Source organism: Plasmodium yoelii, assembly GCF_900002385.2.
Source record: "Plasmodium yoelii strain 17X genome assembly, chromosome: 11".
NCBI lineage: Eukaryota > Apicomplexa > Aconoidasida > Haemosporida > Plasmodiidae > Plasmodium > Plasmodium yoelii.
Window position 1 is genome coordinate 248,223 of NC_036183.2, and position 13,913 is coordinate 262,135.

The following is a 13,913-nucleotide window of genomic DNA, read 5'->3' on the forward strand; positions in this document are numbered from 1 at the left end:
ATTTTTTATAAGCTTATAAAGATGAAATGAAAATTATATAACTATATACATATAAGAAAAAGATGTTCAACTTTAGAAATTTATTTCTTTTTAATAAAGACCAAACGAAAGATACAAGTATGAAATCAAAGATAATTTTTTCTTATCATCTATTTATTTATTTATCTGTATATATACATCCCTATAGGAATACATTTACAATTATTATGTTAATATATTCGTTGAAATTTCTATTAACATTTATTTAATCACCCCTACATACTTGTTTTTATTGCAGGAGGAATAAAACATTTTTTAAATAGCTATGAAGGGACATATTTTTCTTTATCAAAAAAATTTATAAATGTGTTTGTCGATAAAATACATTATATAGATCCCGTAAATTTAAGTTCAATTACAATAAACACTGATTTTATTGTCATCGATTTTTGCTTTAATGAGAATCATAAAAGTCTCTTAGTATTAGGGTAAGCAAATTATATTCATTCACTATATTTATCCATATATTATTACATACAATTAATTGGTTTACCCTCATATTTCCACTATTGTATATAGCCCTCATACATGTTTTCATCATTATTTTTGCAATAATGAAACACACAATTTGCAAATTATTTTATTCATATTCAAAGAGACAATACTATATCACCATCATTGTATACTCATATAACTAAACATTATCGTATACGTCATATGTTTCTCGAATATATGCTTCTCGAATATGTTTACGAAAATATTTTGAAAAAAAATTATTTTTTTTTGTCATTTTTTCAGAAAAACCAAAAATGTACTCCTATGTAGCGCTTACCAGATAAGAGACGAACGTTTTGTTCTCGTAAAAAAAAATCAAATAAGTAAAAATATTCAAAATGTCACAAAAACCCTGATATCAAAATGTTTAAGCTACATAATTACTTTAGAAAAAAATAAAATTTCATTTTATCTTTTCAACAACGATTACTATATTATTGGAACAGACTCTATTGAAATTAAGGAGGATTTATTTGAAAATATTTATTTGTGTAAAGATAATATATTTGTAATAATAAAGAAAAATGCTATAGATATATATAAATTAGTTATAAATAATTCATCAATTAGTTATATTTATATTCAAGAGATTAACTTATCACCCATTACTATCAATGATAGCGATCAAAATAACCAAAATGAAATCACTAATGATATAAAAAATTTTGAAGAATCATTAATATCAGCATATAATGAACAAATAAACGTTTTATACATTTGTAATAATTCTATAAACATATTATACATCATAGATTTAAATAATAGAAGCCTGGAATTTGTTTTATTAGAAAATAAAGTTGTTAATTTATTTACAGTCAAATTTTATTTAATAATACTTAATGAAATAAATAAAAAATTATGTTTAAATATATATATCATATATGAAGACATTAAATTATTAGCTTATAATACAACAATTAATTATTTAATAACAAATGTTGCATTTTTTAATAACTTGATTTTTTTAATCATTGATCAGCAAGTAAATAATCCTGAAGTCAAAGTTGATAAGCTTTATTTTTATGAACAACTAGCCATGAAATGGAATGGAAAAGATAGTGTGGAAAATATAAAAAGTGGAAGTAAAGATTATATTATTAATGATTCATATCATGAAATTGGGGATAGTATACTACATGATGATATAGATATATTAAAAATATACAATGACAATGTCAATAATGAACACATAAATTTAGACAAAAATATTTTAAAAGGGAATGGAAACAATAATACCAATGCTATTAAATATGAAAACGATAGAAATTATGATATATTTTTAGAGAAAAAAGTTGATAAAATAAAAAATGAAAATAATAATAACAACATGGAATATAAACAGTTATCTTTTGTAAAACCATTTAAATTAAATAAATTCTCTACAAATTCTAGAAATAAAATCAAATTAATATTAAAGGAAAAAAACATTAATGAAATTGTTAATATTTTTAAAAAAAAAAAATTATTTTTATGGCTTATAAAATATTCAAATTTAAATAAAAATTATCATCATGATATTAATTTTCCATATATACACAAAATATATGCAGATTTTTTATTTGAAAAAGAACAATATGAAAAAGCTATGAATCATTATATAAATACAATTGAATTTTTAGAAACAGCTACAGTTATTCAAAAATATTTAAATTTAGATTTATATGAATATTTATCTATATATTTAGAAAAATTACATGATTTAAACATTTTCAATGATGAACACACAATGATACTCTTATCTTGTTACAAAAGAGAATATAAAAAAAAAAAAATTATATCTTTTATAAAAAATAATAAAAATAAAATTAATTTAAATAAAGCATATAAATTCTTATTAAATATTGGTTATTATAATGTTGTTTTAAAATTTTCAAAAAAAAATAAAGATCATTTAACATACACATCCATATTAATTGATAAATATGAAAATTATCAAAAATGTTTAAAATATATATTTAAATTGGATATACAAAATATATGTATATTACTTTTTAAATATGGTTATAAATTTATTAAATACTTTCCTGATTTAACCATATCCTTGTTAAAAAAAATAATAAAAAAATATGATTTAAATTTAACAATATTTATCCCATTATTTTTGGATAATAATAATTTCCTTTTTAATTTTATTCTCAAATTTCTTGATAAAAAAGAAAAAAATGATTTATTAATACAAAAATATCAAACAAATAATTCAAAAACAAACAAAAATAATGAATCGAATCAACATCATGAAGGACACACAAAAGACAATTTAGAAAATGAAGAAAAAAAACAAATAAATAATTCCGATCGAATTCATAATAAAAAAATAGAATTTGATATATTTAATGATGAATATGATTATGTATTATTTATAACTGTTATGCAAATATTATTACAAAAATTTAAACAAAAAGAGAATAACTCAATATTAACCTATAATATAGATAAGCTAATAAAAAATAATGATAAAAATATAACATATTTATCTGTTATATTATTATCAATATATAATTACAACAAAGGGTTATTATATGTATCTAATAAAATGAACAAATATGATATCTCTTTTCTTTTTTACACCAATAAAATTATAAATAAATTTAAATCCGAATATAATCAGCAATTAAAATTATTAAAACAAAATGAACTCGATATAAATATTAATATATTTCAAGTATTAGAAAATAAATTTAACAAAAATATATTTAATTCATGTTTACATCTTTTAAAATTAAATGACTATGCCTATTATAATTATATATTCTATTATCTATCTATTCTTAATGATGATAAATTATTTATTAAGTTAATAAAAATTATACAAAAAAAATATTCTCTTTCCATATTAAATTTTATTTCAATATTACAAAAATATAATAAAAATTACAATTGTATTAAAAAAATACTTCTTACATATATTAATGAAATGGATCAAGATATAAATGATAAATATGAACAAATTTTAGCAGACAAAAAAGAATTATATAAACTTAATAAAAAAAAATATTCATATAAATATAATTTCCGAATAATTGACAACACTTATTGTTATATTTGTAAAGAAACATTATCATTACCAGTTATTCATTTTATGTGTAATCATTCATATCACTATTATTGTTTAAATGATACACAAACTTGTATATTATGCAGAAATAAAGATAATGAAAAAAAATTATTAAAAGAAAAGGCAAAAAATGCTGTTACAAATTTTGATGAATTTTTTAAATTTTTACAAGGATCCAATGATAAATTTGCTTTTATTTCAAACTATTTATCTTATGATACCATTTCAACCAAATAAAAAAATCATATATTTGTTTGAAAATTGCATATTTATAAATCACAATTTTATTGTTATTCCACAAATACGTCTTTATATATATGTGAAGCACGTGTGTGCAACCCTAGCAAATTTATAACTCAATTCACCTTTTAAGCTAATTTTCATTTTGTTTATAACACTTTTTTTCACTATTATCAAACCACTTTTACCACAATTTTTTACTTAATTAACCCCCCCCATTTGTTATCTAATAACATCCGTTGTATTGTGCATATCTACTTATGTGGCTAGCATTTTACTTTATATTTTTTGTATGCAGTTTCCATCATTTGCACATGATTATATTTTTTTAATAATTTTTTTAAATGTTACCCAACCAAAAATGGATAAATAAATTAAGTTGATAATTAAATATGCAATGCATATAAAATAAAATAGAATAAAATAGAATAGAATAAAATAGAATAAAATAAAATAAAATAAAATCTAAATGGCACATGCTTACCCTTTTAGTACTACAATTTTTACAAAAATTTTAAACTGCAAAATATATGTATACATGCATACACATACAAATTTTATTGCACACAAAAAAAAAAAAAACTAAAAAATTACATCATTTCTGACCATTTGGATTTTGCCTTATTCTTATCAGTTGTATTTTCCTTTTCGTTAAATAAATCAACAGATAAAAAATCATGAGGATTGTATATATGTGGTGGATAATTGGATGAATATACGTCGATATCAAACATTTCCATAATTTTTTCCAAAATACCTGGATTTTTATATTCATTTGAATTAATTATATTTTTATTAATAGTTAAATTTATTTCATATAACTTTGATAATTCATCAATTTTTTTATTTAGTATTTCTGAATATTTATTTTCAGGTAAATAAAATATTTCATCAAAATTATTTCCATCAACATTAACATTCATAATATTATTTTTTTCTAAAATATTTTTATTACAATCATTTTCTTTGCATACTCTATTTTGATCTTTAAAACATTCTTCATTATTATTGTATATATTTTGGTTAATATTTTTTAATTTTTCCCCATCCTCTATTATATTATAACTATATCCTATATTTCTTTCCTTTTCTCTATTTGCACACATTTCACCACTTAAATTGTTACTATTTTCATCTCTGTTATTATTATGCAAATCTATTTCCAGATTTGTTGACTTATCGGGGCTTTCATTTTCAGTATCATTATAATTAATACCCTTCTTATTATCACCTTCCTTTATTTTTAATGTCGTTTTTTCATTTTCGATATTTTTATTGCATAATTTTTCTATTTCTTTTAAATCATTTTCCTTTTTCGAGCTATTTGATTTCCCTTCATCCGAATCTTCATCATTGGAAAGTTCATAATCTACTAAGTTCATTCTATAAAAAAAAAACTTGCATATTAATAGCTTCAATTATATAATAATGCATAATTTTCCTTTTTTGCTGTCTTATAAAATAAAAAAAAATAAAAAACCTCGAATTAAACTAGTGTTAACTAATCACTAATTTTTATGATTCATTTATTCATCAAAAATAAACACTTATAACTTTCAATGTGTTTCAAAATTTTAATATTTTAGAAAAGTATCACATTTATATATGTAATTTATTTTATTACACAATTGTATATTTACAAATTATTATGGCTATATTCTTTTTTCTGCTTTTTTTTTTTTATCACTTTATTATATTATGTTACCCAATTCTGTAATTAGATAATATATTTAATAAAATTTACACCTTACTAATATTCTGTATCATTCAAGAAAAAACTGTAAATGTAGAAAAATTAGTAACACATAACATATTTTCTCTTTCCCTTTTTTTAAAAAATATAAATTTATAATTTGATCAATTATCCATAACCATCATATTAATAAAATGTAAATTTAAATAATTTTAAAAGTGCGAACAAATCAAATTCATATCTTATTTGCTCAAAATAAAAAGATATACTCCTCTTATTAATAATGTACTCTTCTTATTAATACTATCCTCATATAATACCGAATTTACAACTTGAAAATATATTGTAATTATAAAATTGTATATATATATCAATACTATAGCTATAGGTATAATATTATATATGAGTTATGAGTACCAATGCTAATTTTTTTTTTAAATGCATAAAAATTAACAAAAAATATCAACACAAACACATCTACCTCTATATATTTATTTTTAATATTATTTATAAAGGAAATATAACATCTTATCCTCCGCATAAATACAATATATATAATACAATATATATATATATGATGCCAGAATATACCTAATTACAGAATGCTATGTTTATTTGCGATATATTCCTAAGGAAAGCCAATTAACTGCATTAAAAGCAAAAATATATTTTTTTTTTTTTTTTTTTTAAATATGATACATATATTTTTATTCAATTAATTATTTTCTATATATTAATATTTAATAAGGGTAAAAAATACAAATTTTGTAAATTATATATTTTTTTCTTCTTTTTATGTATTAAATCATTTTTGTGCCAAACATATAATACGCTTGTAGCTGATATAATAACAACCCATTTATTTTCTTTTGTTATATCAAAAAAATACCAAAATATAAAATATGGCTTTATATTAATTCTTCAACAATCATAATCTGTAAAATATAAAATCATATTTCAAGAAACATTAATGCAATTGCATATGCTACCATATATCTCATTTTCCCTTTATCACGTAAGTTACAGATATATGCATACACATATAATTTGATTCCCTATTAAAAACCATGCTTATATTTTTCTATGAATTTATCAAATTTGCTCAAAACATATAAAGAGAAATGCATATATATACATACATATGTATAACCATATTGATATCATTTTTTTTAGAAATATAGAAAAATTAATAATGCTGATAAATGCTTATATTAGCATTAAAGGAAAACATAAAAATTTTGTACCTAAAAATGTAAACTCCTTTGATATAAGTAATTATAAATATGTTTAAATAATAATATATTACAATATCGTTTCTTACATTTGTTTGGTAGTCTTTTATAGATTTGCATTTTCTATTTTTCATTTTTTTTGCTGATTTTAAATATTCCCATTTATAACATAAAACTACAATTGTTTCAAAATGAACTTAAAAAATATTCACTATATTATGTCTATACATATTCTTATATATCAATTTTTTTTTTCATCAATTTTTTTTCATATATAGATTACGACTTTAGAAGGAAACCCCTTTCAGATAAAATTAAGTATTTAAAATATCTGAACTTTGAAGGGCTTAAAATAAAAACTAAAAAAAGTAATAGCGGTAGTAATATCGGTAGTAATATCGGTAGTAATATCGGTAGTAATATCGGTGGTAATATCGGTTGTAATATCGGTGGTAATATCGGTTGTAATATCGGTTGTAATAGCGGTGGTAATAACTTTTCTAAACATTTTTTTTGTAACCAATTTGGTAATAAGCTTTCAGAAAAATTTAATTACAAATCTCCATATACCCACGGAATAAAATTAAAAGAATTTGATACCCATTACACAAAAGAAACAAAAGAAACAAAAGAAAAAATAAATGATAAAAATGGTTTCCATAAAATAAGTAACTTTATAAAAGAGCAGGATAAATCACCCTTATCAACATCATTAAATATTAATGAATATAATAATAACCAATCCATATATTTAAATAATTATACACAAAATAAATATAGCAATGAAATAGTGAAATATAATACTGTTATTAATAAAGTAGCAAATAATTTTAGTAATTCTAATAACAGAAATATTTTTATAAAAACAACAAACAGATATTTCCAAACGATAATACAAAAGTCATTTCATACAGCGAACAATAAGAAAGATGATAAAAAAAGTTCAAAAAATGATAAAAAAAACACCAAAAATGATAAAAAAAGTAAAAAAACAGAAACAGTAAGTAAAAAAGCGGAAATATCAAATAAAAAAGCGGAAATACCAAATAAAAAAGCGGAAATACCAAATAAAAAAGCGGAAATACCAAATAAAAAAGTGGAAACACCAAATAAAAAATGCATACAAAATAAAAAAAATGACACTATTATAGAAAGCCAAGAAAATACATGTCTTGATAAAAAAAAAAATATAGAAGAAAACAAATCCATAATAAAAGAAAAATTATGTAACATCATTGAAAATGATACTAATATTAAACATGAAATGAATAAAAAAGATAAAAATTCTATTATCAATTATAAAAATAAAATAAAAAATGTTATAAATAACTTATTTGAAAAACATCTTTTATTAATGAACTCTCTAATTGCAGGAACATTATATTTTATTGCTGATATAGCATGCCAATTTATGGAAATGAGTAAACAACCTAATAAATATGAACCTAATAAATATGATATATATAGAACTCTTAGAATGTCAACTATTGGATTTACTCTTGAGGGGCCAGTAATGACATGGTGGTATGGGAAAATTTTAGCCAATTTTATTAAATCTAGACCAAATATATTTTTATACAAATCTTTTATACCAACATTATTTGATAATTTTATTTTTGGCCCCATCCATTTAACAATATTTTTTTTTTATAATGGAATCTTAAAAAAACAATCTCGTTCAGAAATTGTAGAAAAAATTTTAAATACAGGAATGAAAGTTTTTTTTATTTCTTTCGTAACATGGACACCATTAACACTAGTTAACTTTTTTTTCGTCCCAAGAATTTATCAAGCTACAGTTGTATTTTTCGCTGATTTTTTTTGGGTTATTTTTCTTTCATGGTCTGCAAATAATAAATAATATCACACTCGCAAGGAAGTATATATATAGCCAAATAGCTAAATAATCCACACACACACATAATATATAAATTAATATGTATATAAATTAATATACATATATGCATAGCTCCTTAAATGCAAAATGAAACATAATGCTACTTAAACAATGTGTGCAAAAAAAAATAAATTATATATCACCATAATGGAAAAATATTAAGTTAAATTAAAAAAAAACTATTTCATATATTTCCTTATGCAACTTAATTCATTCAGGCTTTACTAAAATAATTAAACTTATTGGAAAATAATCTATATTTATTTGCAATAATTTTTTTTATATCTTCATTTTTTATCTTCATTTTTTTAATTTTGTACAATATACAGATGTAACACCATACTATAATTGGACAATCATAATCGATCATATTATTTTTTACTCCTTATATGTTTTAAATTATAGCATTTTTTTATTTTACTCGTATCTTTGAAATATATGCTATTCCACTTATTATTTTTTCAATTTTTTTAATGTTTTTTTTATAATTCTTACTATTTTATTTATGTTTATTTTTTGAAGCATCAATTATTTATTTAAAATTATTTGTGTTATTTTGTAACATCTTAAACATACCACTTTTTTAATCAACTTTATAACATTTAAGAATATTCCAATAGTTATAATAAAAAGCTGAAGATATTCCATTATCACTTTTTTTTCGCTTATTTGGCCACTTATTTGGCCACTTATTTGGTCACTTATTTTTTCACTTATTTTTTGAATGTATCCAAAATTGTTAACTCATTATTGTCACCCCGATATATGTTATTAGTTTGGTGTGCATTTTTTTTATTATTAATATAACTGGAATTTATGTGATTCATTTCTTCACGTCTTTTTTTTAATAAAAATATTCTATCCTCTTCAAATATATCATATTTTTTATCTTTCACAAATTTATCATGTTTACTCTCATTTGATGAACTACAACATGTTTCTATATCGTCCAATTTTAAATTCAATTTTTTCTTCGTTTTTTTATTATCATTTTCATAATATAATAAACCTTTTGAACATTTTTCTTTCGTTTTTTTTATTCCATTTCTCATAAATTTATTATTTTTTCTATTATTATTATTATTATCATCACTATGTATACTTCTCAACATATACTTATCAGTGTTATAACTGTCAATATTATACACATTACAATCCTTATTTTTTTTTTTTTTTTTTTTTTTTTTTTTGTATTTAATATGTTTTTTTATTATTAAAAATTCTTCAACATCCGAATTGTCCAATTTTTTTAATTTTATTTTTTCGTCATTCCCTAATATATTATATAATTCATCGATATATATAATAGAACTATTTCTATTAACTTTTTTGTCTTTATCTAAATATAAATTGTTTTTATTATTTTTTCCAAACTTTTTATAATTATTAATTCTTTTATCACATAAATCAATGTAGACCTTTTGAGGATTCACGGTATTATTATTTTCGTCATCGAAATAAAAACAATTGTTAATATCTTCTGACAAACTTCGATTTTTCATAATTCGAACTTTTTTTTTACAACTATTTCCCATCTTATTCAAAATATATAATTATTAAAAAATTAAAAAATTAAAAAATAGACAAATAAACAAATTAAAATAAAAAAGTATTACAAAATTAGAGTAAAACCAAAGAATCTATAAAATATTTTTTTTTTTTTTTTTCAATTCTCTAATTTCCTATACCGAATAAAACAAAAAACATATATATAATTCCCATTTTAATGAACTAGAATAATTATGTATATATCAATAATGGAAAATTTACATGTACTAAATAAAAGTGTATAATATAAAAATAATCTGTTTTCGAAACCGGATGTATGCAAAACATCAAATATCTCTTTTTACAAAATATGTTTACACTATTTTCTGATATAAATAAATATATATACATCTTCGCCCAAATCAATGCATATATTACAATTAACACAATGCCCCACCTTCAAAAAAAGTATGAAATATAAAGTATAAAATATAAAGTATAAAATAATAACACAATTTAAAGGTATAACTCGACAAGTTGTGTGCTCTCAATAATTGTAAATACATTTTCATATTTTATTAAACTTAAATTAAAAAATATAAGTATTCTTTTTTAAATATTACTATACAAATATTATAATTAACCATCAGTGAAAAAAAAGACAATGTACAATTTGCACTTTTTAAAAACAAATAATTATTTTATTCTCTATTTTTATTGATTGTAAAAAATTAAATAAATTAAACTAAATAAATAATGCAAAAAAAATTAAGTTAAATTATTTAAATCATGTCTTATGATAAATCATAAAAACATTTCTAATTCATTTCTCTTATTTTCTAAATGGAATATTCAATTATGCTATTTTTTTGTTGTCGTTTTTTTATCTAACATACAATATAGCGATAAATATGAAAAAAATAAAAAAAAATAAAAAAAAATATTTCCATTTCATTTCAAATAATCATGTACATATAATGCATAAAAAAGTAAAAGTATATAGATCGATTTCGACATATTTAAAAAAACAATTCTACACATTTCAAAGGTTAATAAATAATGTTCTCTCATTCTTTTCTATTCTCCTCTAATAAGATACCATATTAACATTAAAAAATATAAAGTATATATAAAGTATATATAAAGCATATATAAAGTATATAAAAACAAAATAACACTATTTCCTTATATTCTTAAAAAATATACATTATTTACATAAATTTCCACATTTAAACAAATGTGTGTATTTCCTTAACACACATTGATTAAATTTTTCATATATAAATTATGTCTATACTTACAATTTTTCCCACATTATAAATATAATAATATGTGTAGTAATTCCATCTATATAATTCAATGATCTTTTTATTTATATTTTTTTTATTTTATTATTATTCCTCCTATATAATGTATTTAAAAAGGTATACCAAAAAAAAAAAAAAAATTATTAAACTCAATTTTTTATTTATTTTATAATTCAAATCATAATATAAAAACACCAACTAAAAGTATAGTGCTTATGAAAAAGTCCCATTAGACGTTATATCCATAAAATTTTATAATAATAATTAAAGCGAAAAATATATACCTGAAATTACTTTTATTTGTTTTTTTTTAATATAAAAATTGTTTCAAATAATACCATATATGCATATTAACAAAATATAAAATAATCATGCACATATATAGGGCTAAACGAATTAAAAATTATGCAACTATGCAGCTATGCAACTATGAAACTATGCAACTATGCAACTATGCAGCTTGAAAATTGTGGTATATTAATTATTGCGCCCTTATAAATATATTATTTGTGAATGTATAGTAATGATCAAAATGGGCAACATTCAAGTACAGCCACAATGTGTATATATTTATATCTGCATGTATATATATACGCTTTTAGTAAAGATCAATGAACATTTTCAATATTCATTATTCGGACTGGATTAATTATACATTAGATATGATTCAAAAAATATATAATGTATAAATAATGCATATATAATGCATATAAAGTAAAAAAAACTTCATAAGATATGTGCCATATTATATTATTGTATATACCAGCAAAAACATATTTTTTTCGATATATATTCGGAAAAATATTAATAATAAAACCCAATCATGGTAAAAATTATATTAATAATATATTACATGATTATTTAAAAAACATGCAACATTCTTACATTATATATATGCATACTATTGAAATTAAAAAGAAAATAAAAACATTCATTCCATAATAAATGGCACTTGAACAATAAATACCATCTCCATTAAATTTGTTATTACATTCACACATTATTTTATCTTCTAATAATATACAATTTGCATTTACATCACATCCACCATTATTATTTTCACAAGAAGTAGATTCATTTATTAAACATTCTAAATTTTCGCTTTCTTCATTTTTAGAAAATCCTGGAATACATCTACAAGTTTCTACACTATCAATAACATAACAATTTGAATTGATTGGACAGTTCTCATTTTTACAAACTCGATTTTTTTCAATAAAATATTCTGATATTTTTTTCATGTGCTCAGATTCATGAGAATATTGCTCAGGAATAATCATTGTAGCTTGACTACTAAAATTTACTTTAAAATATTTACCATTTGCTAAATTAAGTATAGTTATTAAATCATCTTTAATTTTACAATTTATATTTAACCCTGAAACAACAGAACTATATATTGAGGTAAGAGATTCAGATATTATTAAATTATTTATTTCGATTAATTCATTTTTTATTTTGTTTCCTATTTCTTTAGGTCCATTATAAAGTACATAATTAATTATTTCAAGTTCAGGAATATATTTTGATAGTTGAAATTCTTCATTTTTTACAAATTCATCATTTATTTTAATATAAATATTTGAAATATAATTTGATAAATAATCTATTATAGTTGTTCCTTCGTTAGCTACTTGGTTTTGGATTTGTTCATAACTTTTACTTAATTCAGGATCATCCTTATTAAAACATCTTTTAAATACAGTTTTAACATCATCTAAATTGTTTATTGATGCTCTTGATATTCGGTTTTTATATAATAATACACTCTTCATTGCTTTAAGATCATATTCGCTAATTATTTTATTATTTTCATTTTCATTAGAACAATCATCTATTCCTAATATTGAATATTTGTCTAACATATTCATTTCGTCGGGTCCTAATAATTCTTGCACATCATCATATAAATTAATAATTTCATGTTCCTTATTTTCAGGTTCCCCTTTACTAAAATCACTTTTACTTTTTCTTTTTCTTTCTTTTCTTATTATACTATTATTATTGGCTTTATTTATATTACCGTTTCCATTTTCATTACAATTCCCGATACTAAATTTACAAAATAATGATAATAACAAAAAAATTATTATTTGTGAACTCTTTTTCATTTTTTATATACTAATAAAATATCTAAGTGTAAACAATATTTTTTTTTTTTTTTTAAAATGGATATATATTTTATAATATTTATAAATCTATAAGAATAGAAATTATATTCTATTGTTATGCGGGTTGTTAGAATTAAGGTTTTTTTTTTTTTTTTTTTTTTTTTTTAATAAAGATACAAAATTTAACAAGAAATAATTTTTTAAATATATATATACTATTTTTTTTGCATTTAAAAAAAATTACATTTGGAAATTAACATTTGAAATACACAGCGGTGATAGGAGAGTATATATTAACATACATGCAAAATATTATTTATTTTTATAAAATATAAATATTAAATTTTTTTTTTTGA

At 20.1% G+C, this 13,913-nt stretch overlaps 5 protein-coding genes across 5 annotated transcripts; 2 read left to right on the forward strand and 3 right to left on the reverse strand.

Moving 5' to 3' along the window:
* Positions 1-62: 62 nt before the first annotated feature.
* PY17X_1102900 (uncharacterized protein) lies at positions 63-3,826 on the forward strand (the record flags this gene model as incomplete). The annotated part of the gene is made up of 3 exons (XM_719566.1): positions 63-117; positions 278-467; positions 778-3,826. 3 exons carry the CDS (start codon positions 63-65, stop codon positions 3,824-3,826), a joined length of 3,294 nt encoding a protein of 1,097 aa, XP_724659.1.
* A 593-nt stretch (positions 3,827-4,419) lies between these two features.
* On the reverse strand, positions 4,420-5,211 carry PY17X_1103000 (HCNGP-like protein, putative; the record flags this gene model as incomplete). The annotated part of the gene is made up of 1 exon (XM_719565.2): positions 4,420-5,211. One exon carries the CDS (start codon positions 5,209-5,211, stop codon positions 4,420-4,422), a length of 792 nt encoding a protein of 263 aa, XP_724658.2.
* Positions 5,212-6,714: 1,503 nt separating this feature from the next.
* PY17X_1103100 (protein Mpv17, putative) lies at positions 6,715-8,615 on the forward strand (the record flags this gene model as incomplete). Its single annotated transcript, XM_721236.1, has 2 exons — positions 6,715-6,793; positions 7,033-8,615. The coding sequence occupies 2 exons, from the start codon at positions 6,715-6,717 to the stop codon at positions 8,613-8,615; spliced, it is 1,662 nt and encodes a 553-aa protein (XP_726329.1).
* A 749-nt stretch (positions 8,616-9,364) lies between these two features.
* On the reverse strand, positions 9,365-10,186 carry PY17X_1103200 (conserved Plasmodium protein, unknown function; the record flags this gene model as incomplete). Its single annotated transcript, XM_721238.2, has 1 exon — positions 9,365-10,186. One exon carries the CDS (start codon positions 10,184-10,186, stop codon positions 9,365-9,367), a length of 822 nt encoding a protein of 273 aa, XP_726331.2.
* A 2,141-nt stretch (positions 10,187-12,327) lies between these two features.
* On the reverse strand, positions 12,328-13,557 carry PY17X_1103300 (merozoite surface protein 8; the record flags this gene model as incomplete). The annotated part of the gene is made up of 1 exon (XM_721972.2): positions 12,328-13,557. The coding sequence occupies one exon, from the start codon at positions 13,555-13,557 to the stop codon at positions 12,328-12,330; it is 1,230 nt and encodes a 409-aa protein (XP_727065.2).
* Positions 13,558-13,913: the final 356 nt, after the last annotated feature.